The following is a 25,359-nucleotide window of genomic DNA, read 5'->3' on the forward strand; positions in this document are numbered from 1 at the left end:
CAGAAGTCTGTGGGGTTTTGCTTGGCACCAAAACACTGCCCACATTCCCCACCCCTGACTGCCCAACAAGATTTGGGAGGAAACCAGGGCAGGTGCAGTAGGGAAGCTGTCCAGTGGGGGGCCTGGCATGGTGGCTCGTGCCTGTAATCCCGGCACTTTGGGAGGCCAAGGTGGGCGGATCACTTGAGGTCAGGAATTCAAGACCAGCTTGGCCAACATGGTGAAACCCCCTCTCTACTAGAAGTACAAAAATTAGCCTAATATGGGGTGGGGGGGTGCCTGTAATCCTAGCTACTTGGGAGGCTGAGGCAGGAGAATCGCTTGAACCCAGGAGGTGGAGGTTGCAGTGAGCTGAGATCTTGCCACTGCACTCCAGCCTGGGCAACAGAATGAGTCTCCATCTCAAAAAAAAAAAAAAAAAAAGGATTAGGCTAGGTGAAGTGGCTCACTCCCATAATCCCAATGCTGTGGGAGGCTGAGGAGGCGAGAGGATTGCTTGAAGTCAGGAGCTCAAGACCAGCTTGGGCAACAGGGCGAGACCCTCGTCTCTACAAAAAAATTGAGAAATTAGTTGGACATGGTAGGGCACACCTGTAATCTGGCTACTCATACTCAGGAGGCTGAAGCAGGAGTATCTCTTGAGTCTAGGAGGTTGAGGCTGCCGTGAGCCATGATCACACCACTGCACTCCAGCCTGGGCAACAGAGCAAGACCCTGTTTGTATAAAACAAACCAAACCAGAAAACTTCCCTGAAATAGCCCAGGGACAGGTGGCCAACTTCATTCTATCTTAGACCAACCACAGGATCGTCGCAGATGACTTCAAATGAGGAGAGGGGCTGTCATGGTTTGGGTCCCCCGAAACAGACCCCAAGATGAGGATTGAAGGGCACTTACGTTATCAGTGACCCCAGGAACTTGCCATGGGCCAGTAGGGAAGTGAGACGAGAAGGGAAAGAGCAGTCCCAGCCCAGGGAGAGAGGGCTGGGCGTTGCAACATGCCCAGTCGCGTTTGGATTTTCTGGGTCAAATGCTTATAAATCCTCAGGATTGTTACATCCTGAGAGTGTGCAAGAATATACCTGAGACTTTTATAAACTAACACAGGCCAGGTGCCGTGGCTCACACCTGTAATCCCAGCACTTTGGGAGGCCGAGGCTGGCGGATCACGAGGTCAGGAGTTCGAGACCAGCCTGACCAATATGGTGAAACCCCATCTCTGCTAAAAATATAAAAAAATTAGCCAGGCATGGTGGTGAGCACCTGTAGTCCCGGCTACTCAGAGGCTGAGGCAGAAGAATCACTTGAACCTGGGAGGTGGAGGTTGCAGTGAGCCAAGATCGCGCCACTGCACTCCAGCCTGGGCAACAGAGCAACACTGTCTCAAAAAACAAAACACGAACAACAACAACAACAAAAAAACCTAACACAGATGGTGTGCAATCAGTGTGAAAAAAATCAGAACCTACAGCTAAGCAAACTGACAAAGCAAGAAGTAAATCACACATTTTCAGACACAACTAACATTTTCAAAAACTTTCCAGCCTTCCTCATTTGCATGGTATAAACATATATGCATTGAAAAAAAAGGCGGTCCATGTTACATAAACTGCTGCAACCTGCCTTTTCATTTTTCATGGAATGCATTTTTATTTCTAAGCATGGGATCAAACTGTACCTATTTTTTTAAAAACAACTTTTATTTTTAAATTTAACAACTATTGTGGATATCCTTTGCAAAATAGGGTTAACATCTACCAGCTCTTTTTGTATTGGGTTTTTTGTTTGTTTGTTTGTTTGTTTTTTTTTTGAGACGGAGTCTGGCTCTGTCGCCCAGGCTGGAGTGCAGTGGCCGGATCTCAGCTCACTGCAAGCTCCAACTCCCGGGTTCACGCCATTCTCCTGCCTCAGCCTCCCGAGTAGCTGGGACTACAGGCGCCCGCCACCTCACCCGGCTAGTTTTTTGTATTTTTTAGTAGAGACTGGGTTTCACCGTGTTAGCCAGGATGGTCTCGATCTCCTGACCTCGTGATCCGCCCGTCTCGGCCTCCCAAAGTGCTAGGATTACAAGTTTGAGCCACCGCGCCCGGCTCTTTTTGTATTGTTATGGAAAATATTCCCTGTTGTTTCTCGCAGTGAATAGCATTATACAATACATCTTTCCTACTGGATTTTTTGTTTTTTTGTGGTTTGTTTGTTTGTTTTGTTTTGTTTTTTGAGACAGCCACACTCTGTCACCCATGCTGGAGTGCAGTGGTGCAATCTCGGCTGACTGCAACCTCTGACTGCCTGGTTCAAGTGATTCTCCTGCCTCAGCCTCCTGAGTAACGGATTACAGGCGCCTGCCACCACACCTGGCTAATTTTTGTATTTTTAGTAGAGACGAGGTTTCACCATGTTGGCCAGGCTGGTCTTGAACTCATGACCACAAGTGATCCACCTGTGTTGGCTCCCAAAGTGCTGGGATTACAGGCGTTAGCCTCGGCTCCTGGCTTTCTACTGGATTTTAAAATTTCAGTTGGGTAAATAGAGACAGGTGGGATTGCTGAGTCAACTGGGCTGTGCACTTCAAGTTTCAGTAGAGGCTACCATATTTCTTTTTCTTATTGAATCCTAACTATTCATCATCTATTGGCCAGAGTGAATTATCCATGTTTATTAAACGGTCCCTTCTGTGAAACATTTTTTTTTTCATTGAGGCAGAGTCTCATGCTGTCACCCAGGATGGAGTGTAGTGGCATGATCTCGGCTCACTGCAACCTCCACCCCCACCCTGGGTTCAAAAAATTCTCCTGCCTCAGCCTCCCCAGTAGCTGGGATTACGGACACCTGCCACAATGCCCGGCTAGTTTTTGTACTTTTAGTAGAAACAGGGTTTCACCATGTTGGCCAGGCTGGTCTCAAACTCCTGACCTCAGGTGTTCCTCCCGCTTCGGCCTCCCAAAGTGCTGGGATTACAGGCGTCAGCCACCGCACCCGGCCCCTTCTGTGAAACATTTTTTTTTCATGTTTTGCAGGGAAGTTTCTAAATCTTATTTAACCCCGTGAGTCTCAACCAGGGGTAATTTTGTTCTTCTGGGGACATTTGGCAGGATGTTTGTCTCCTAAACATCCTACAATGCTAACACCATCCTACATTGTACATCCTATGCAGTAGGATGCAGCTAAATATCCTACAGTGGACAGGTCGCCCCACCATACAGAATGTTCCAGTCCAGAATGTTCATAGTGCTGACATTAGGTCGCCCCACCATACAGAATGTTCCAGTCCAGAATGTTCATAGTGCTGAGACTGAGAATTCCGGTACCCGGCCAGATATGGTGGCTCGTGCTTGTAATCCCAGCACTTTGGGAGGTTGAGGCAGGCAGATCACTTGACCGCAAGAGTTTGAGACTAGCCTGGGGAAAACCTTGTCTCTATAAAAAAAAAAATAGAAAAACTTGGCTGTGTGTGGTGTCACGTGTCTGTGGCCCCAGCCTCAGGAGGCTGAAATAAGAGGACTGCTGGAGCCCAGGAGGTCGAGGCCGCAGTGAGCAGTGATTGTGCCACTGCACTCCAGCCTGGGCTACAGAGTGAGACCCTGTGTCAAAAAAGTCAAAAATAAAAAAAAGAATCCCTGTACCCGATTCCTTTTAGCCTCTTGGGGACATGAGTCCTTAGAAAGGTCTTGTCTGTGGCATGAAGTGAAGCTTCCTTTACTATGAAATGTATCTGAATAAAGCATAGATTCGCAGGCTCTTCTTACAGACTAAAGGGTTAGAATTTGGAGGCAGCCGGGTGCGGTGGCTCCCAACTGTAATCCCAGCACTTTGGGAGGCCAAGGCAGGCGGATCACCTGAGGTCAGGAGTTCGAGACCATCCTGGCTATCACGGTGAAACCCCGTCTCTAGTAAAAATACAAAACAATTAGCCGGGCGTGGTGGGGCATGCCTGTAACCCCAGCTACTCTGGAGGCCGAGGCAGGAGAATTGCTTGAACCCGGGAGGTGGAGGTTGCAGTGAGCTGAGATCGCACCACTGCCCTCCAGCCTGAGCAACAAAGAGCAAAACTCCATCTCAAAACAAACAAACAAAAAAAACTAACTTGGAGGTGGTGCCTGGGAACTGAATTTTATTTTGAAGGCCCCCATACAGTTACCTAATTCTGGTGTTGCCTTTGACCTCCGCACCTTCAGGAGACCCTCATACTTCTGGAGCTTTCTAAATAGACACACACACACACACACACACACACACACACACACACACACACAATGTGTACTTGTCTTGACTTTGTAAAATTTAATTTAATTTTTTTTTTTTTTTGAGACAGAGTCTCGCTCTGTCACCCAGGCTGGAGTGCAGTGGCACGATCTCGGCTCATTGCAAGCTCCGCCTCCCAGGTTCATGCCATTCTCCTGCCTCAGCCTCCCGAGTAGCTGGGACTACAGGCGCCCGCCACCACACCAGGCTAATTTTGTTTTTGTATTTTTAGTAGAGACGGGGTTTCACCATGATAACTAGGATGGTCTCGATCTCCTGACCTCGTGATCCGCCCGCCTTGGCCTCCCAAAGTGCTGGGATTACAGGCTTGAGCCACCGCGCCCGGCTGTCTTTGTAAAATTTTTATTATTATTTTTTTCTGAGACAGGGTCTCGTTCTGTTGCCTAGGCTGGAGTGCAATGGTGCAATCACACTTCACTGCAGCCTCAACCTCCCAGGCTCAAGTGATCTTCCCACCTCAGCCTCTTAAGTAGCCAGGACTACAGATATGAGCCACTATGCCGAGCTAATTTTTTATTTTTTGTAGAGATGGGGGTCTTGCTATGTTGCTTGTCTTGAGCTCCTGGGCTCCAGCAATGCTCCCCCCTTGGCTTATCAAAATGCTGGGATTACAGGCATGAATCACTGTACCCGGTACCTTTATTTTATGAATGCTGTTTTTAATTATGAAGTGATTCTTATTCATGGGAACACCCTTCAGTTGGTCCACTGGCTATTATATTAGTTCCCTGTTGCTGCTCTAACACATTTCCATAAACTTAGTCGCTCAAAACAACATCAATGCCTTAGCGTATGGTTTTGAAGGCCAGAATTCTGACAGTTTCACTGGGCTAATGTCAGATCAAGCTGAGGTCAGGTGTGGTGGCTCACGCCTGTAATCCCAGCACTTTGGAAGGCCAAGGTGGGTGGGTCACTTGAGGTCAGCAGTTCGAGACCAGCCTGGCCAACATGGCGAAATCCCATCTCTACTGAAAATACAAAAATTAGCTGCACATGGTGGCGCACACTGTAATCTCAGCTACTTGGGAGGCTGAGGCAGGAGAATTGCTTGAACTCGGGAGGCGGAGGTTGCAATGAGCTGAGATTGGGGCCACTGCACTCCAGCCTGGGCAACAGAACAAGACTCTGTCTCTCTCAAAAAAAATCAAGCTGGGTGCAGTGACACACACCTGTAATCCCAGCTACTCGGGAGACCGAGGCAGGAGAATCGCTTGAGCCCAGGAGTTCAAGATCAGTCTGGGTAACATAGTGAGACTCCCGTCTCTAAAAACAAATAAGTAAAAATAAATTCAAGTCAGCAGGATTGGTTTCTTCTTTTTTTTTTTGAGATGGAGTCTCACTGTGTTGCCCAGGCTGGAGTGCAGTGGCCGGATCTCAGCTCACTGCAAGCTCCACCTCCTGGGTTCACGCCATTCTCCTGCCTCAGCCTCCCAAGTAGCTGGGACTACAGGCGCCCGCCACCTTGCCCGGCTAGTTTTTTGTATTTTTTAGTAGAGATTGGGTTTCACCGTGTTAGCCAGGATGGTCTCGATCTCCTGACCTCGTGATCCGCCCGTCTCAGCCTCCCAAAGTGCTGGGATTACAGGCTTGAGCCACCGCGCCCGGCCACGATTGGTTTCTTCTGGAGGATCTGGGGGGAATCTCTCTCTCTATCTTTTCTGGCTTCTGAAACCCACTGGCATCTTTTTTTTTTTTTTTTTTTTTTTGAGACCAAGTCTAGCTCTGTCACCTACGCTGGGGCTGGAGTGCAGTGGCACGATCTCAGCTCACTGCAACCCCTGCTTCCCAGGTTTAAGTGATAGTTATGCCTCAGCCTCCTGAGTAGCTGGGATTACAGGCGCCCATCAACATGCCTGGCTAATTTGTGTATTTTTAGTAGGGAGGGGGCTTCACTATTTTAGCCAGGCCGGTCTTGAACTCCTGACCTCAGGTGATCTTCCCACTTTGGCCTCCCAAAGTGCTGGGATTGCCGGCATGAGCCACCATACCCCATCCCCACTGGCATTTTTTTTTTTAAAATGCTTTAAACAATTTATTTTTTTAGAATTCAAAAGCAAACTCTGGATCTTGAGCTTAACTGTAATGGAATATATTACGTTCCATTTATTTTTGTAAATTATTTTATTTCTTCCTTGATGATTTAGAGGGACTATCTTCAAGTCAGTACAAATATTTCATACATAATAACTGGCCAATTTCTAACCAATTGAGTAATTTGTTGCATAAAAAGCTACCTCACATCTTTCAGCAAGAAATACATTAAATTTAAATAGTGAAGACATTATATAACGAATTAGGACACAATTAAAATTTGCTTTAAATATTTCTTTGGGGGGAGAACACCACACTTCTACTCAATGGAGAGAAAGCTTTTCATAGTCCAGAGGCGTTTTATTTTATTTTATTTTATTTTTTTGAGACGGAATCTCGCTGTGTCGCCCAGGCTGGAGTGCAATGGCACAATCTTGGCTCACTGCAAGCTCTACCTCCCAGGTTCAAGCAATGCTTCGGCCTCAGCCTCCTGAGTAGCTGAGACTACAGGCCACCATGCCGGGCTCATTTTTGTACTTTTAGTAGAGACAGAGTGTTACCATATTGGTCAGGCTGGTCTCGAACTCCTGATCTTGTGATCTGCCTGCCTCGGCCTCCCAAAGTGCTGGGATTACAGACGTGAGCCACCCCGCCTGGCCTTTTATTTATTTATTTATTTTTAACACCTATTATGTCATGAATTCATAGGGAAGAGTTTCCAGCAGCTCAGGCTCCTTCCGACTGGTTTTCACGCAGTGTGTGCTTCTCTGGGTGGAGCAGGCTGCCACTTCAGTTGAACCCAGATACCTTGGTCTTTGGTTTCTTTCTTTTCCTGATTGTTTTCTTTCATGCGTTTCAGGAAGCTATCTTGGCTCTTTGAGAGTGCTTAATGTGCTCAATACGCACATTAATTCTCTTGGCAAGAATCTTGCCCTTAACTTGTTTGTTTACAATGCCAACAACATGCTGGGGAACATTGTAGGAGTCCAGTTTTGCCACGGTAACACTTGCGGGGCATTCCTTTTTGAATACCACGCACTCTCTTGATGTCTACAGTATCACCTTTCTTATAGATTCATGTATACATGGCCTAAGGAACAACTTCATGTTTTCTAAAAAGCCTAGAGAACATATATCAGGTGCCTCTCCTTTCCCTTTGTGTTTGTCATCTGGGCAAATTACTGGAAGATGGCGGTTCCGGCCGAAAGGCCCCACTGGTATCTTTTGCTTGTGGTCCCTTCTCGTGTCAATCCAAGCCACTTCAATCCCTTCAATTCTATGTATTCACCTAACCTTCTTGCCTCCCTCTTCCAAGGACACTTGTGATTACATTTACAGCCCATTCAGATGATCCAGGATAATCTCTCCATAATCTCAAAATCCTTGACTTAATCGTATCTGCAGGGCTGGGCATGGTGGCACGTGCCTGCAGTCCCAGCTATGAGAGAGGTTGTGGTGTGCAGTAGGATTGCTTGAGCCCAAGAGTTCAAGGCCGCAGTGAGCTATGATTGCACCACTGCACTCTAGCCTGAGCAGCAGAGCAAGATCCTGCCAAAAAAAAGAAAAAAGAAAAATCACATCTGCATCTGCCAAGTTTCTTTTGCCATTTAAACTAACATCCATAGGGCCAGACGAGGTGGCTCATGCATGTAATCCCAGCACTTTGGGAGGCCAAGGCGGGTGGAACACCTGAGGTCAGATGTTCAAGACCAGCCTGACCAACATGGTAAAACCCCATCTCTACTAAAAATATAAAAATTAGCTGGGCATGATGGCAGGCGCCTATAATCCCAGCTACTTGGGAGGCCGAGGTAGGAGAATTGCTTGCGCCCAGGAGGCAGAGTTTGCAGTGATCTGAGATGGTGTCATTGCACTCCAGCCTGGGCAACGAGAGCTAAATTCCATCTCAAATAAATAAAGTAACATCCACAGATTCTGAGCAACACACATGGATATCTCTGAGGGGACATTATTTAGCCTACTGCTACAGTATCCTTTGGAGGGGCTGCCATTGTGTCTGACTCTATGGATGTATCAGTCATATGATACATAGTTACGTATCATAGTACAGTGTATCAGTCATGGATCAAGGTGGGAAAACAGAAACCACTTGAGGTCTTTTAACAGAAAGGGGTTTGATACAGGAAATTCACAATGACTCAGTGCTGCCATTGCAGCCTGAAAAACAACCACAGGCAATACATAAATGAATGAGCTTGGCTGTGTGCCAATAAAACTTTATTTGCAAAAACCAGGGTTGGGTCAGATTTGGCCCAGGGGCTGAAGTTTGCCATCTCTGGGTACAAAGGATCAGGACTGAGTCTGGTTCTACAGAGATGACCTTGAAGAAGTGGCTTTCCAAAGCTCCCCGAGGTTGTCACTGAACAAGGGAATGCTGAAACCCCAACTGGTTCCACATCTGGCTGCTGCCAGAGTGAAGGGGAAGGAAAACCAAGACGACTCTGGTCCCTTTTGTTTTCCATACTTGAACTTGGGTGGACACCTTGGGTGTGCCTAGCTGCAGGGAGACCTACGCGTGTAGCTGGGGCTTTGGAATGGGGTGGGACAGGGGCAGATGCTGATGTCAACCTCCCATGAATGGCTTATTAGCATATGTTACAATGATGATAGGGACGGCGGTGTAACTGTAGGGTGCATAATCACAGTCACCATTACGTGTAATTGCAGGATTTGGAGCAGAGTAATTCTCATGCAATATAATCAATTATATAATGAAATGTAATCTCAGACAGATCATCAAGGACATAACTGTGTTACGCCCTCCAGGAAATGGAATATGCCTCGTTTTGAAGTTCCCAGGAGGTTCTGCCAGGTTGGCTGGTGGAGGGAGAAGAAGTCAAGAGCCAAATGGGGTTAGGATGAGAGGGTGATTGGGGTGGGGGTGTTTCAGGTGAGAGTGGAGGATAGTGATGGGCATGAGAATAGTTGGGAGTTTAGTCTGAGGTTGAGAGAAGTGAGGAGAAGCAGGGGAAAAAGTTCAAGAACAATGGGGTCAGGTCAGGGATTAGCAAACTGTGGATGAGGGCCAAATCTGACATCTGACTTTTTTTTTTTTTTTGAGACAGAGTCTCGCCCTGTTACCCAGGCTGGAGTGCAGTGGCGCAATCTCGGCTCACTGCAAGCTCCCCCTCCCTGGGTTAACGCCATTCTCCTGCCTCAGCCTCCCGAGTAGCTGGGACTACAGGTGCCCACCACCACGCCCGGCTAATTTTTTGTATTTTTAGTAGAGATGGGGTTTCACTGTGTTAGCCAGGATGGTTTCAATCTCCTGACCTCATGATCCACCCGCCTCGGCCTCCCAAAGTGCTGGGATTACAGGTGTGAGCCACCGCGCCCAGCCCGTTTTTTTTTTTTTCTGATACGGAGTTTCACTCTTGTTGCCCAAGCTGGAGTGCAATGGTGCGATCTCAGCTCACTGCAACCTCTGCCTCCCAGGTTCAAGTGATTCTCCTGCCTCAGCCTCTGGAGTAGCTGGGATTACAGGCGTGTACCACCACACCTGGCTAATTTTTGTATTTTTAGTAAAGATGGGGTTTCACCATGTTGGCCAGGCTGGTCTCAAACTCCTGACCTCAGGTGATCCATCCGCCTAGGCCTCCCAAAGTGCTGGGATAACAGGTGTGAGCCATGTCACCCAGCTTTTTTTTTTTGCGATGGTGTCTCTCTCTGTCACCCAGGCTGGAGTGCAGTGGTATGATCTCAACTCACCACAACCTCCGCCTCCTGGGTTCAAGCCATTCTTGCACCTCAGCCTCCCAAGTAGCTGGGATTACAGGCATGCTGCCACCATGCTTGGCTAATGTATTTTTAGCTGAGACGGAGTTTCATCATGTTTGGTGATTCCTGAAGTGCTGGGATTACAGGCATGAGCCACTGCACTCAGTTCCCCCAAATTTTTTAAAAACAAGTCAGATTTGAGGCTGGGCACGGTGGCTCATGCTTATAATCCCAGCACTTTGGGAGGCCGAGGCGGCTGGATCACCTGAGGTCAGGAGTTCAAGACCAGCCTGGCCAACATGGCGAAATCCTGCCTCTAATAAAAGTACAGAAATTAGCTGGATGTGGTGGCATATGCCTGTAATCACAGGTTCTCGGGAGGCTGAGGCAGGAGACTCACTTGAACCCAGGAGGTGGAGGTTGCGGTGAATGGAGATCATGCCACTGCGCTCCAGCCTGGGTGATAGAGCGAGTCTCCCTCTTAAAACAAGCAAGCAAACAAAACAAACAAACAAACAAAACCCCAAAAATTATTTGGCTGAACAAGAATCTGGAAAAAAAAAATTTTTAATTGAGGTAAGATTCAGACAACATAAAATTAACTATATTAAAATGTCCAATTTGGTGGCACTTAGCACATTCGCAATGTTGCACGACTATCACCTTTATCAAGTTCCAGAACATTTTCATCCCCCTCAAAAGTGATCTTGTTTCTATCAGCAGTCACTCCCCACTCCCTCTCCCCCAGCCCCTGGCACCACCAATGTGTTTCCTGTCTCTGTGTGTTCCCAGAAAGGGGTCCCGATCAAGACCCTAAGAGAGGGATGTTGGATCTCGTGCAAGAAAGAATTCAGGGCGAGTCCGCAGAGTAAGTGAAAGCAAGTTTATTAGGAAAGTGAAGGAATAAAGAATGGCTACTCCAGGGCGGGCGTGGTGGCTCACGCTTGTAATCCCAGCACTTTGGGAGGCTGAGGCAGGCGGATCATGAGGTCAGGAGATCGAGACCATCCTGGCTAACACGGTGAAATCCTGTCTCTACTGAAAATACAAAAAATTAGCCGGGCATGGTGGCGGGCACCTGCAGTCCCAGCTACTCGGAAGGCTGAGGCAGAATGGCGTGAACCCAGGAGGCGGAGCTTGCAGTGAGCCGAGATTGCGCCACTGCACTCTGGCCTAGGCTACAGAGCGAGACTCCGTCTCAAAAAAAAAAAAAAAAAAAAAAAAAAAAAAAGGCTACTCCAGAGAGCTATTAGAGTGACTGATGCGGATCTATTTGCCCCTCACTACAAAAGGGCCTCAAGTCTTTGATCTTGCGTCCTTCAGTGTGTGGGACCCATTGTGTTACCCATGGGGCTTGGGGACTGAGGCTCAGGGCTGCTTGCTGGGAAATGTAACTCCTTTGTCCCAGAAAGGTAGAAGGAGTGAGAATGGTCATCCAGGCCTAATGTCAAGTTTCTGCAACCCAACCCAATTCCCAGACGCATTTTGGTCATGATCAATACAGGGGTCAACCCTGAGGGCTGCTGCTTGCCCGTTGTTATGGTTATTTCTTGATGATATGCTAAATGAAGGGTGGATTATTCATGCCTCCCCTTTTTAGACCAAATAGGGTAACTTCCTAACATTGCCATGGTATTTGTAAACTGTCATGGTGACGGGGGGAGTGTAGCAGTGAGGATGACCAGAGGTCACTCTTGTCGCCATTCTTGATTTTGGTGGCTTTGGGCCGTTTTTTGTTGTTGTTGTTGTTGTTGAGACGGAGTCTCGCTCTGTCGCCCAGGCTGGAGTGCAGTGGCGCGATCTCTGCTCACTGCAAGGTCCGCCACCTGGGTTCACACCATTCTCCTGCCTCAGCCTCCTGAGTAGCTGGTGGGACCACAGGCGCCTGCCACCACGCCCAGCTAATTTGTGTATGTGTGTGTGTGTGTGTGTGTGTTTTAGTAGAGATGGGGTTTCACCGTGTTAGCCAGTATGGTCTCGATCTCCTGACCTCGTGATCTGCCAGCCTCGGCCTCCCAAAGTGCTGGGATTACAGGCATGAGCCACTGTACTCGGCCAGGCCGGCTTCTTTACTTCAAACTGTTTTATCAGCAAGGTCATTATCTTGTGCCGACCCCCCATCTCATCTTGTGGCTGAGAAGGCCTTAACTGTCTGGGAATGCAGCCTAGTAGGTCTCAGCCTCATTTTATTGAGCCGCTAGGCAAGATGGAGTTGCTCTGGTTCAGACGCCTCTGACTTACGGATTTGCCTGTTCTGGACATTTCATGTCAATGGAATCTCACACTATGTGGCCTTTGTGTCTGGCTTCTCTCACTCAGCATCATGGTTTTGGGCTTCAGTCACGTTGTAGCATGGATCAGTGCTTCCTTCCTTTTTTTTTTTTTTTTTTTGAGACGGAGTTTCACTCTCGTCGCCCAGGCTGGAGTGCAATGGCAGAACCTTGGCTCACTGTAACCTCTGCCAAATGATTTGATCTTGGGTCCTTCAGTGTGTGCGACCCATCGTGTTACCCATGGGGCTTGGGGACTGGGGCTCAAGATTGCTTGCTGGGAAATGTACCTCCGGTTCCTTTGGTTCTCAAAGGCCTGGAGTAGCCACTCTTTATTCCTTTACTTTCCTAATAAACTTGCTTTCACTTACTCTATGGACTCGCCCTGAATTCTTTCTTGCACAAGATCTAACATCCCTCTCTTGGGGTCTTGATCGGGACCCCTTTCTGGGAACACATAGAGACAGGAAGCGGGAAGCACCAAAACCAAATGATTCTCCAGCCTCAGCCTCCCGAGTAGCCGGGATTACAGGTGTGCGCCACCATGCCCGGCTAATTTTGTATTTTTAGTAGAGACAGGGTTTCACCACGTTGGCCAGTCTAGTGTCTAACTCCTGACTTCAGGTGATCCGCTCGCCTCAGCCTCCCAAAGTGCTAGAATTACAGGCGTTAGCCACCATGCCCAGCCACTTCCTTCCTTTTCACGGCTGAATCATATTCATTGTATGAATAGACCACGTTATGTTTATTCATTCATTTGTTGGTGGACACTTGAGTTGTTTCCACCTTTTGGCTATTGTGAATAGTGCTGTTCTGAACACGCATGTCCAAAGGTTTGAGTATATCTGCTTGATTTTCTAAATAAAGTTTTATTGGCATGCAGTCATGCCCATCATTTGCATGTTGTCATGGCTACAATGGCCGAGTTGGTTGCAACAGAGACAGCGTGGCACGCACAGCAAAGCTATTTACTAGCTCACCCTTTACAGAAAATTTTGTTGACCCCTGTGTTGATCGTAACCAAAATGAGTCTGGAAATTGGGTTGGGTTGCAGAAACTTTGCATTAAGCCCGAATGACCATTCTCCACTCCTTCTACCTTTCTGGAACAAAGGGGTTACATTTCCCAGCAAGCCGTCCTGAGCCTCAGTCCCCAAGCCCTATGGGTAACACGATGGGTCCCACACACTGAAGGACACAAGATCAAAGACTTGGAAGCTTTTTGTAGCGAGGGGCAAATAGATCCACATCAGTCACAGCGTGTAGCCTATGCACTTTGGTACAGGAACAGCTCGGTCTCTAAGCCCTGCAGTCTGGCTCACGCAGCAAAAATGAGCAGGGGCACTCAAAGACCAGCAGGCTGACTCTGGGGACAGGATGCAGACAGCTGTGGTTTGTCCCGTTTTCCCAGCTATATGCTGTTCTTCTTTGAGAAGATACCACACCCCCATGTGCAAGTTTCTCAGAGGGGAAGAAGTCCCTCAGGAGCGGGATTGCTGTGTGCTGGATAACTCCTGGCGTAAGCCACTGTCTGGCCCCAGTTTTAGTCCTGTTGGCTGTTACTTGCAACCAAAAGCACTCACTGAACCCACTCCTGGTGGTGGATCCCACAGTCCCCGTCCTGTCCACTCAAATGTATAAATGACCCTAGACATTAGGAGGTGAATTGCGGAATTTACCGAGGAAACTGGGCTGAATCAGATTCCATTTCTACTTCCTCGTGGGATGGGGACTCAAAACAAAAATTAAATTCAGTTGTTGGAAAATGGAGTTTCATTCATTGCACATTTGAGTTTATGAAATGAGATTCCCAGCTGGTACATTTAAAACAGACATGGCCAGGCACAGTGGCACACGCCTGTAATCTCAGCAGTTTGGAGGGCTGAAGCGAGAGGATAGCCTAAAGCCAGGAGTTCAAGACCAATCTGGGCAACATGGCGACATCCTGTCTCTACAAAAAGTACAAAAATTAGCCAGGTGTGGTGGCACACACTACTTAGGAGGCTGAGGTGGGATGATCGCCTGAGTCTGGGAGGTCGAGGATGCAAGGGGTTGAGATTATGACATTGCACTCCATCCTGAGTGACAGAGCAAGGCCCTGTCTCAAAAACAGACAGACAAGAAAATCCCAAATAAACCAACAAAACCAAACAAGCATGGGGGTGTGGGTTGAATCAACGGCCTGTATTCCTAGCATTTGTATCTTAACTTCCTTAAGGGCAACAGATGGCCAGGCGCGGTGGCTCACGCCTGTAATCCCAGCACTTTGGGAGGCTGAGGGGGTGGATCACCTGAGGTTAGGAGTTTGAGACCAGCCTGTCTGACATGGTGAAATCCTGTCTCTACTAAAAATAGAAAAATTAGCCAGGCAAGGTGGCGAGCGCCTGTAATCCCAGCTACTCAGGGGGCTGAGGCAGGAGAATCACTTGAATCTGGGAGGCAAAGGTTGCTGTGAGCCGAGACTGTGCCACTACACTCCAGCCTGGGCAACAGAGACTCCATCTCAAAAAAAAAAAAAAAAAAAAAAAAAAAGAGCAATGGTTGCAAATGTCCTGAGTTCAAATCTCAGCTCCATCTTTTCCTGGCTGTGTGATCTGAGCAAGATCTCATCGCTCTGTACTTCAGTTTCCTTCTCTGTAAAATGGGGATGACTCAGGCCGGGCGCGGTGGCTCAAGCCTGTAATCCTAGCACTTTGGGAGGCCGAGACGGGCGGATCACGAGGTCAGGAGATCGAGACCATCCTGGCTAACACGGTGAAACCCCGTCTCTACTAAAAAATACAAAAAACTAGCTGGGCATGGTGGCGGGCACCTGTAGTCCCAGCTACTCGGGAGGCTGAGGCAGGAGAATGGCATGAACCTGGGAGACAGAGCGTGCAGTGAGCTGAGATCCAGCCACTGCACTCCAGCCTGGGCGACAGAGCGAGACTCCGTCTCAAAAACAAACAAACAAACAAAAAATGGAGATGACTCCAGTCGTGGATGAGCCACATTCACTGGCAAGCAGTGTGTTCTACTGAGTCTGCAGGTGCTAAACGTACGTGAGAGTTTTCGTCGTTGTTGTTGTTTGTTTGTTTCTGCTGATACAGGAATGCGAGGAGGCAACCACGTGTCGGAGGCTGTGTGTGGTTTTTCTTTTTTTAATGTCTGCTGTTAATAAAATATTTTTACAGAGACCAAAAAGTCAGAATAGTGCAAAACATCTCAACACCATGCATTCATGACCACTTCTCGTTTGTGTTAAACATTTGTTCCAAGTCACATATTTACAGAGAAATGAAGGCGTCTGTGCAGACACCGGACCGACGGGGTGGAATCAAAACAAAACAAAAAACAAACAACGCTTTGATTTCACATCTGCAATCACATGCTAAGAGAAGTTGTGTGGAGGGGAAGCGTCCCCGGACTGCTTGGCCGGTTTGTGGGGGTCTGAGGGAGCACGAGACAGGGGTGGACAGGGGTCAAACACCCCTGGCTGTGTGGTCAGGGATGATCAGGGGACCCTCCGCCTGTGACCTGTGTCTCCAGAGAGCCACTATGGCTGGACGGGGGTAAGGGGGTGGGGTGTTACTTGACACAGTCAACTTGATTTTTCTCTAAAACAATAAAAGGCAAAGAGAAAAGCAACACGTGTCAGCAAAGACGACTTTGGTCCTCAACGATTCTTAGGAAAGGATTCTGGGGAGCAGACGGGGTTGTGATCCGGGACCAACGCCCTCCCCCCAACTTCCCCAGGGTGGCAGAGTTCCGGGAGGCCCCAGGTTGTCCCCATCTGCAAAATCGACAGCACATGGGGTAGGGGTCGGGGACAGAAAGGCTCTAAGATCCCAGCCGAGAGAGGTCCCAAGGATTTCTAGTTGGGTGTTTAGTTTTTTGCATCTCTGATGGGGGCATGGTGAGGTCTCAGGCTCTGGCACCTGAGAGAGGAATTGGGGGCATGGACAGGCACCTCCTCATTTTATGCAAATCATTCGAGGACAGACTGGTGACAATGGACAGAGCCTTCTTTCCTCGGGACACCCTCTTTACTTTCCCCCGACACCCCCTGCCCTGGTCTCTGCATTTCTCTTTCTCTGTATATTTCCACCTCTATGTCTCTCTCCGTTCTCATCAGGGCGTGATCTCACCCTCTCTGTGCCTTCTACTCTTTATTCCTCTTGGTCAGGGGACTTTGACTCTGAGGCATCCCTCAATGTTACCCCTTTAATCCCTGCCCTGCCACAGGCCAACCCTCTTGTGCTGTTTCCCTGATTCATGGAAATCTGCGGCCAGCTCCTTGCATAAAGTGAGGTCCAGGGTTCAGAATCCTGGAGGTGTCATCCAAGGCTGGGCTCTGTGGCCACTTGCTGGGTGGCGATGGGGAAAGCCCTGCTCCTCTCTGGGCTTTGTTCTGCCAATCCAGGAACTTCCTGATTTCAAAAGGCTTTCAGCCGCCTGGACTCCTTGTCTTGTCTCTGTCCGTGTCTCAGCCATGTCCACTCTCTGTCCCATGTGTTGGGCTCAGACACCTCCTATGTGCCCAGGTCCGTGTGGAAGGCGAAGGTTGGTATGGACAGACATGGACAGATACACATGCAGATGTGTATTCTCGCACTGACACTGCCCCAACACATAATTCCACTAGGCACAGACTCCCTGCCATCCACCTGTGCCCAACCTGTGCTAGGTAAAGTTGGGGGTCCTGAGAGGCCTCAGACCCCAGTCTGGGAGAAACAGAGCTGAAGAGAGAAACCCCAGTCCCATGGCATCAGGCTGGACTGGAGGAGGGATGGAGGCTGGGAAAGTCCTGAAGGGAAGGAAGGAGGGTTTTCTCCAAGAGGGATTTTCATGATGGGTTTCAAAGGATGAATAGGAGTTCTCTGGGAGGGAAAGAAAAGAGGGTGGAAATTGCAAAAACAGTTCTAGCCTGGGAGGCAGGAAAACTCATTCAACAAATATTCCCTGAAGCTTGTTTCCTTCACATGCCTGAGCCATTCTTGGGGAACCCTAAACACACACACACACACACACACATGTCTTGACCAGAAAGACTCCTAAGGAATCTTTTGGGAAATATCCTGACTATCTCAGGCAGCTCAATTTCCCCATTTCTTTCCAGCCATCCAAAAATGTTCCAGGTCACCCTCACCACAGGTCACAGATCACTTCCCCTTTGGGCTCTACGGGTTACAACCCTGAATCATCCATCCACCCAACCCCCACCCTCAGGCATGGCATGGTCCGAAATTCACATCTGCTCCTCAGCCCATATTACAGTCACATAAGCTTATCCCTGGCTACAGCTTCCCAAATCCTTTATGAGAATTTGCATTTTAGCCTTTGGTTCAGAACCTCCAGTTACCTGCATCTGTCTGAATTTAGGGGACACGCAACACCTTCAAGCAAATTAGAAAGTGGCGCCACTTCTTCCAGACACTTGGGCCATTCACATGTTGGGACACCAAGGTCATAAACATACAACACTCAATGTCTAGGATTTGCACGTGGCCTTCTTAGCGATGCCAAACCCTTGGGCAGTGTGCAACTGGGACAACTGTACTCAGCAGCCATGGAGCTCATCTAAGCGCAGGATTTTTTTTTTTTTTGGGGGGGCGGGTAGAGGGGAGGGAACGGAGTATTGGTCTGTTACCCAGGCTGGAGTGCAGTGGTGTGATCTTGGCTCACTGCAACCTCTGCCTCCAGGGTTCAAGCAATTCTCCCACCTCAGTCTCCTGTGTAGCTGGGATTACAGGCATGCACCACCACACCCAGCTAATTTTTGTATTTTTAGCAGAGACAGGGTTTCACCACGTTGGCCAGGCTGGTCTCAAACTCCTGACCTTAAATGATCCACCAGCCTCAGCCTCCCCAAAATGCTGGGATTATAGCCATGTCCACAGTTATAGGTGTCTTTTCAATACAGCCTTCAGAATCTTTCCAATAATCCATTTCAGTGTCTCCAAAGCACCCCCACCCCTCCTCACTGGTTTTAGTCTTCACAAAACAGCTTTTGCAGACTGGAATCCAATCTCTCCCCAGCTTAAACATCTCCTGGAGCTCCCCGACTGTCTTAGAATAAAAGTGAAACTCCTCAGGACAGCGTACAAGGTCCTGCCTGGTCTGATGCTTCTGCAGATCTCCCCAACCCCAAGGCTCCTCATGATCCCCCTTGCTGGCTCAGCTCCAGCTGTGCCACCTTTCTCCTTGTTTCAACAGTTCTCCTCTCCTGGTCTTCGCACATGCTGTTCCCAGGCCTGGAGCTCTTTTCTCTCTAGTAAGTGGTTCCCTCTCATTCTTCACCTCAGAAAGCCTCCCCATCTGATGTTCCATCCTCCAGGAACCCAGCTACTCATCTCACTCCGTTTTCATTTCTCCCTAGCACAGCAAAATCTTGTCTTTCTCAATCCAGCAGAAAAAGGCGTGCCATACGAGCACGAGGAAAAGCAGATCCCAGAGCAAATATGGTCCACACTGAACTTTCCCCTAAGGTCCTGTGTGCACAAGGTTAACTGCAGCCAAGTCACTGCAACTTTGCTTACTGGAGAAAGAGCTTCCAGCAGGCTAGAGGGCCATCTGAGGTATCCTGTGGCTTGGGTGTTTGAATCAATAAATAGGATCTTGGAGACTAAGCTCTCACTGTGTTTGGGTTTCTCTCTCTCTCTCTCTCTCTCTCTTTCTCTCTCTCTCATTCTCTCTCTCCCCCCTAGAGTTTCTGGTTTCTTTCTGTTCTTTCCTATTTGGAAAATTCTGGGAAAGGAAGAAGGGGTGGAGAAACCTGGGACCAGGGGATCCCAAATTCTCTTTTGTGGTGGGAGGTCCTCATGGCATCCCCCATGGAGTGCCAGGAGAAAGGGCTGAGGGCAGGGGTCTTGCTTGGCAGCCGGAGAAGGAAAGGCAAAGTAGGGGTCTTGGCCTGGAACTCCCACCCCTTGGAGGAGACCCCCGAGGGGGAATTAGCAGCAATAGGGAGCTGTGTCAGGTCATCCCGATCTCAGCCCACCCTTTCATGGGGCACACAGGCCTAAGGGAGAGGAATAGAGGGTATGGCACCTGGAACCTCGGCCAAGTCTCAAGCAGCTCTTTGAGCCTCAGTTTTGCCATCTGTCAAATGGGTGTGTTGAAATCTATGATATGAGGACTGGGTTTGTTGGGGGAGAGGGAGAGGCAAACTCCCAAAGGGAAGTAGGGGCAGCGTGGGTGCCCCAGAGCCGTCCCCTCGGCCCCCAGGGTTTGGGCGCCCAAGGGCGCATGTGCTTTTGAAATCCCATCCTCCCCCCTCCCCCCATTTATTTTTTGCACAAACATCTAAAGGGACTCCGGTATTCCGGGGCCCTCCAACCAGAATCCTGGTCCCTCCAGTCCCCAGATCACCTAGAGGGGCCCTCCAGGGAGCTCTATCCCTTGCCCAGGGCCCCCCCTTGAGGGAGCTGAGATTTCCATACTTGGCAATTGGTCTGGGGTCCCAGGGGTCTGGGTCCCGTCTTATGGCTTTTCCAGGGGACAGGAGGCTGTGCCTCCCAGTACCGGAGCGCCGGGATGTGGCCTCCTCCATGGGGACGAGGTTTCCCCCATCCCAGCTCAAAATGCCCCCTAGATGCTGGGGGCGTGGCCTCAAGTTGGGGATGTGGCTTCTTCCTTCATCGCGCCCTTGGGCGTGGCCTCCCGAGAGGGCGGGGCATCCTCCATTCCTAATTCTCCAAAAGGGAGAGCTCAGTCAAGGGCGTAGGCGCAGCCCACCCTCGGCGTGAAGTCTCCCGAGCCCCGCCCCTGGGGAGGTCCCACCGAGACGCAAGCCCCTCCCCGCCCAGCGCCCTCCGCGCAGGCGCAGTGCCGCTCGGCCGCCCGCCCCGCGCTAAGGCGCAGGCGCGGCACCACCCTCCTCGGCTGAGCGCGTGTCCGACTTGAGTTTCACGAACTCTTTGGCCACCTCGTCGTTGCTGCGCTGCGAGAGGATTCGCAGGACCGTGAGGCCGGTGTCGTCCATGTGGATGCGACGGCCTAGCGGCAGCCAGCAGGCGGCACTCCCGCGCTGGGCCAGCTCGCGCAGCTGCAGCACGGCCAGCCCCACCGTGCGGTCCTCGCGCGCGAAGCAGTAGTCCTTGACGCACACCTGCAGCTCGTAGCACTCGGGGCCCGCGTCGGCGCTCAGCGTACTGCGGGGGGCGGGGGGAACGAAAGTCAGGCCACACCCACAGTGATGCCCCGCCCCCACCGCATTTGCTGGCCACGCCCACGCCCGGGAGGACGACCCCGGGGTACCCACACCTGTCACCTCCCACGCTACGCTAGCCCCGCCCCTGCCCCGTTACGTGCCCTACAACCCTGCGCTTGGCCATGCCCACAACAGCTGATCTCGAGCTGGGCCATACCCATGCCTGTTTGTCCCGTTTTTCCACCCACGGAAAAATGACCGCATAGTTTTACTCCAGCTCCCGCCCCTCTAACCCTTTCCTCAGACACCGCCCCGCAAGGCCATGGCCGCACCCTGAGATACCCGCGCCTGTGCCCTCTGCCGGCTGAACTGCTGCCCGCACGGCCCCGCCCCTAATGTCCCATCCAGAAGCTCTTTAACCAGGCTCTCCTCTAGACCCACGACGTGGCCCTTTCCCCAGCCCCCCACACCCCCAGCCCACCCCTCTTACTTCCAAGATGCCCTCCAGACATGAGCTTGCCCTGGTGCCTCACCATGGGTGACACCACCGCCCGCATGCCCCTCACCTGTGCTCCTGCTCCTAAGCAGTCCCAGTGACCTGCCCTGACACCGGCTGGATAAGAGCCCCTCCTACAGGGCCACGCCGCCCAGCTGCTCCCTCTTGTCCCCCTCCCAGGTTGCACCTCTATCCCTGAAGTACTCCGGCCCACCCTGGCTGACATCTGACCTCCCACTAGACCATGCTTCTCCTCCTGAGTATTCCCTAAGGGGGCCAATCGCCCCAAAACCTTCTGACCAAGCGCCCTGTGCTGACATGACCTGGAACTGGCTTCAATCTTGTCCCATAAGAGCTCCCAGCCCCCCAGATGATACCAGCTAACCAGCTCTGATTTACCGTTACCTCTGTGCATTTTTATGTATTTATTTTATTTTATTATATTTATTTATTTTTTGAGCGGGCGTCTTCCCGTCACCCAGGCTGGAGTGCAGTGGCACAATCTCGGCTCACTGCAACCTTTGCCTCCCGGGTTCAAACGATTCTTCTGCCTCAGCCTCCCTAGTAGCTGGGATTACAGGCATGCACCACCACACCCGGCTGATTTTTTGTATTTTTAGTAGAGATGGGGGGTGGTCTCACCGTGTTGGCCAGGCTGGTCTCGAACTCCTGACCTCAGGTGATCCACTGCCTTGGCCTCCCAAAGTGCTAGGATTACAAGCGTCAGCAACTGTGCCTGGCTCATAGATTTTTGGTTTTTTAAAGGCAGGGTCTCGCTATGTCGGTCACCCAGGCTGGAGTACAGTGGCACAATCATAGCTCATTACAGCCTTAAACTCCTGAGCTCAAGCGATCTTCCTGCCCCAGTCTCCCAGGTAGCTGGGACTACTTTTGTCTGCACTTTTGTCCCCCAAGAACATCCAACATTGCCCTGCCCCAGTGCTTTATGAGGCTGACACTTGACCCAAGGATCCAGCCCACATGACCCCAACTATACCTCTGCTAACCACCACCATCTAGCCCTGTGAACAGACATTTTTTTTGAGACAGTCTTCTTGCTCTGTCGCCCAGGCTGGAGTGCCATGGCACAATCATGGCTCACTGCAACCTGTGTCTCCTGGGTTCAAGCGATTCTCATACTCCTTACCCTCTGGAGTAGCTGGGATTACCAGCGCCTGCCACCACACCCGGCTAATTTCTGTATTTTTATTTTTATTTTTTTATTTTTATTTATTTATTTTTTTGAGACAGAGTCTCGCTCTGTCGCCCAAGCTGGAGTGCAGTGGCTGGATCTCAGCTCACTGCAAGCTCCGCCGCCCGAGTTTACGCCATTCTCCTGCCTCAGCCTCCCGAGTAGCTGGGACTACAGGCGCCCGCCACCTTGCCCAGCTAGTTTTTTGTATTTTTTAGTAGAGACGGGGTTTCACCGTGTTAGCCAGGTTGGTCTTGATCTCCTGACCTCGTGATCCGCCCGTCTCGGCCTCCCAAAGAGCTGGGATTACAGGCTTGAGCCACCGCGCCCGGCCTAATTTCTGTATTTTTAATTTTTTTTGAGTCTCGCTCTGTAGCCCAGGCTGGAGTGCAATAGCGCCATCTGGGGTCATTGCAACCTCCACCTCCTGGGTTCAAATGATTCTCCTGTCTCAGCCTCCCGAGTAGCTAGGATTACAGGCGCCCACCACAACACCCAGCTAATATTTTATATTTTTAATAGAGATGGAGTTTCACCACGCTGGCCAGGCTGGTCTCGAACTCCTGGCCTCAAGTGATCTGCCCAAGTTGGCTTCCCAAAGTGTTGAGATTACAGGCGTGAGCCACCATGCTCGGGCAGAGCAGACTTTTTTTTTTTTGAGATGGAATTTCGCTTTTGTTGCCCAGGCTGGAGTGCAATGGCTCGATCTTGGCTCACTGCAACCTTCCGGGTTCAAGCGATTCTTCTGCCTCAGCGTCCTGAGTAGCTGGGATCACAGGCGTGCGCCACCACACCCGGCTAATTTTTTTGTGCGTTTTTAGTAGAGACGGGGTTTCACCATGTTGGTCAGGCTGGTCTTGAACTCCTGACCTCAGGTGATCTGTCTGCCTCGGCCTCCCAGAGTGCTGGGATGACAGGCGTGAGCCACCACACCAGGCCAGAGCAGACATTTTTATGCTCTCCACATCATCAGCATCCTCTAGACCCTATCCTGATACCCGCAGCCTAGGCCCACTCCCAACTCCGAGAACCTCCATCCAGTGTGACCCCACCCCCATGCCTGGGATCCATCCACACTCCACTCCTGTCCCCAGAGCCGACTCCTCCAGATGGGCTGCCCCGACGGTCCTGACAAGGCTCAATGTGGACTCCAGTAGTCCCCACCCCCATGCGACCTCGGTCCTGTCCCCAGGTCCCTCAGCCCCCCACTCATAAGCCTCATCACTGCCACCCTCATTCCTTCACCAGACAGAGTCTCCAGCCCCAGCAATGGCCCTGCCCAACATGCACTTCCTACCCAGACTTTCCCTCCCCTCCACAAGTCTTCATCACGAAGTTACTCCACTCTACTCATTGCCTCCCCTGGGATCTGCCTGCTCCCAAAGGTGACCTCCATCCTCGTGTCCCCTCCCTGATGCCATTCCTGCACTACTAAGGTGTCTCCCTTTCCAGCACCCGCACCTAGAATGTGGCCTCTCCCATTCTCGGGCCCAGATCCCAGATCCCTCCTGCCTAGCTGGCTTTGGGGTTCACCTCGCGGATGCCCCCGCCCTTGCCCCCATGCTCTTCGCAGCATCCCAAACTCACAACTGGAAGCTCTCATTGTACTTGGGAGCCCAGCTATTGTTCTTGGATTTGGTCGCAAACTTGCGTTTCTTGTCGCTGAGCTGGGGCCCAATGATGTTGACCTCGATGAATGGCCGGAAGATGCCAGAAGTCTGCCATTTGAGGTCATTGGCAGCCACCACTGTTGGGGGAAGTAGAGGGTAAGACAGGTCAGGTTCTCCCAGTTGGAAAAAGTAAATGTTTGTGGCTCTCAAAACCTGCCCCAAGGCTGGGCGCAGTGGCTAACGCTTGTAATCCCAGCACTTCGGGAGGCAGGTGGATCGCTTGAGTCCAGGAGTTTAAGACCAGCCTGGGCAACATGGTGAAACCCTGTCTCTACGAAAAATACAAAAATTAGCTGGGTGTGGTAGCACATGCCTGTAGTTCCACATACTTGTGGGGCTAAAGCAGGAGGATTGCTTGAGCCTGGGAAGCAGAGGTTGCAGTGAGCTGAGATTGTGCCACTGCACTCCAGCCTGTGTGACAAAGCAAGATCCTGTCTAAAAAAAATAAAACTAAAAACAAAACAAAAACAGCTTCCGCGCCCACCAAAAACTATGTCTGAAATAAAGACTACATTTCCCAGCATTCCCATGCAGCTAAGTGTGGTCATATGACTATGTTTTGGCCAATGAGATGAGAGAAAAAAAATCATGTGTACTACTTCCCCACTGTAGTTTAAAAGGCAGGGAGTGAACCCTAAACTTTCCCCTTCCTCTAGCTGCAGTCTGCAATGCTTGTGGGGCTGAGCTCTTTATGAGCCTACAGTGGAGGGAAAACACATTTGAATCCAGGTGTGGTGGCTTACGTCTGCAATCCCAGCACTTTGGGAGGAAGGATTGCTTGAGGCCAGGAGTTTGAGACCAGCCTGGATACCAGAGTGAGACCCCATCTCTACAAAAATATAATTAAAAAAGTAGCCAGGTGTGATGCTGCATGCCTGCAATCCCAGCGACTCTGGAAGCAGAGGCAGGAGGATTGCTAGAGCCCAGGAGTTTGAGGCTGCAGTGTACTATAATTGCACCACAGCACTCCAACCTGGGCAACAGAGTGAGACTCTGGCCTCTAAAACAAACAAACAAACAACAACAACACATTAGGGATGAAAATGCAACAAAAGATGTCAGCAGCACAGATCACCAGCACCGCGAAGCCGTCGTATCAGCTTGAGGCTGGTTGCTCTTAGACTGTTACCCCAGAGGAAACCAATTCTATCATTTTTGTTCATTTGTTTACATGGAGTCTCACTCTGTCACCCAGGCTGGAGTGCAGTGGCGCGATCTCAGCTCACTGCAACCTCCACCTCCTGGTTCAAGCGATCTTCCCACCTCAGCCTCCTGAGTAGCTGGGATTACAGGCGCACACCACCACACCCCGCTACTTTTTGAATTTTTAGTAGAGACAGGGTTTGACCACGTTGGCCAGGCTGGTCTCGAACTCCTGGCCTGAAGTGATCCGCCAGCTTCGGCCTCTCAAAGTGCTGGGATTCCAGGCCTGAGCCACCACACCTGGCCTAATTCTGTCTTATTTAAGCCACGTCAAAAACAACCCAATCTGTGTTCTAGTCAACAAAAGACAAGAAAAGGAAAGCAGGGCTGAGAGATGGAGAAAGTGGGATTCAGTCTTATAACACT

The 25,359-nt window shown here is 50.3% G+C and overlaps 1 protein-coding gene across 23 annotated transcripts in view; it reads right to left on the minus strand.

Annotated features, from left to right (window-relative positions):
* Window positions 1-10,583: 10,583 nt before the first annotated feature.
* UNC13A (unc-13 homolog A) overlaps window positions 10,584-25,359 on the minus strand; it is a 97,652-nt gene continuing 82,876 nt past the window's right edge. For 14 of the 23 annotated variants that reach the window (XR_013409224.1, XM_077978324.1, XM_077978321.1 and 11 more), the window contains 2 exons: window positions 23,708-23,867; window positions 15,426-20,433 (listed from right to left, as the gene is read on the minus strand). Coding sequence is in view for 16 of the 23 variants with exons in the window: in XM_077978324.1 (XP_077834450.1) it covers window positions 20,133-20,433; window positions 23,708-23,867 (461 nt within the window). In the remaining 7 variants the exon portion in view is untranslated. Of the gene's footprint in view, window positions 11,001-15,425; window positions 20,434-23,707; window positions 23,868-25,359 lie in introns of those variants that run through there. The other 9 variants (XR_013409223.1, XR_013409221.1, XR_013409220.1 and 6 more) reach the window with 3 other exon arrangements.

This window comes from Macaca mulatta, chromosome 19 (genome assembly GCF_049350105.2).
Source record: "Macaca mulatta isolate MMU2019108-1 chromosome 19, T2T-MMU8v2.0, whole genome shotgun sequence".
Taxonomy (NCBI): domain Eukaryota; kingdom Metazoa; phylum Chordata; class Mammalia; order Primates; family Cercopithecidae; genus Macaca; species Macaca mulatta.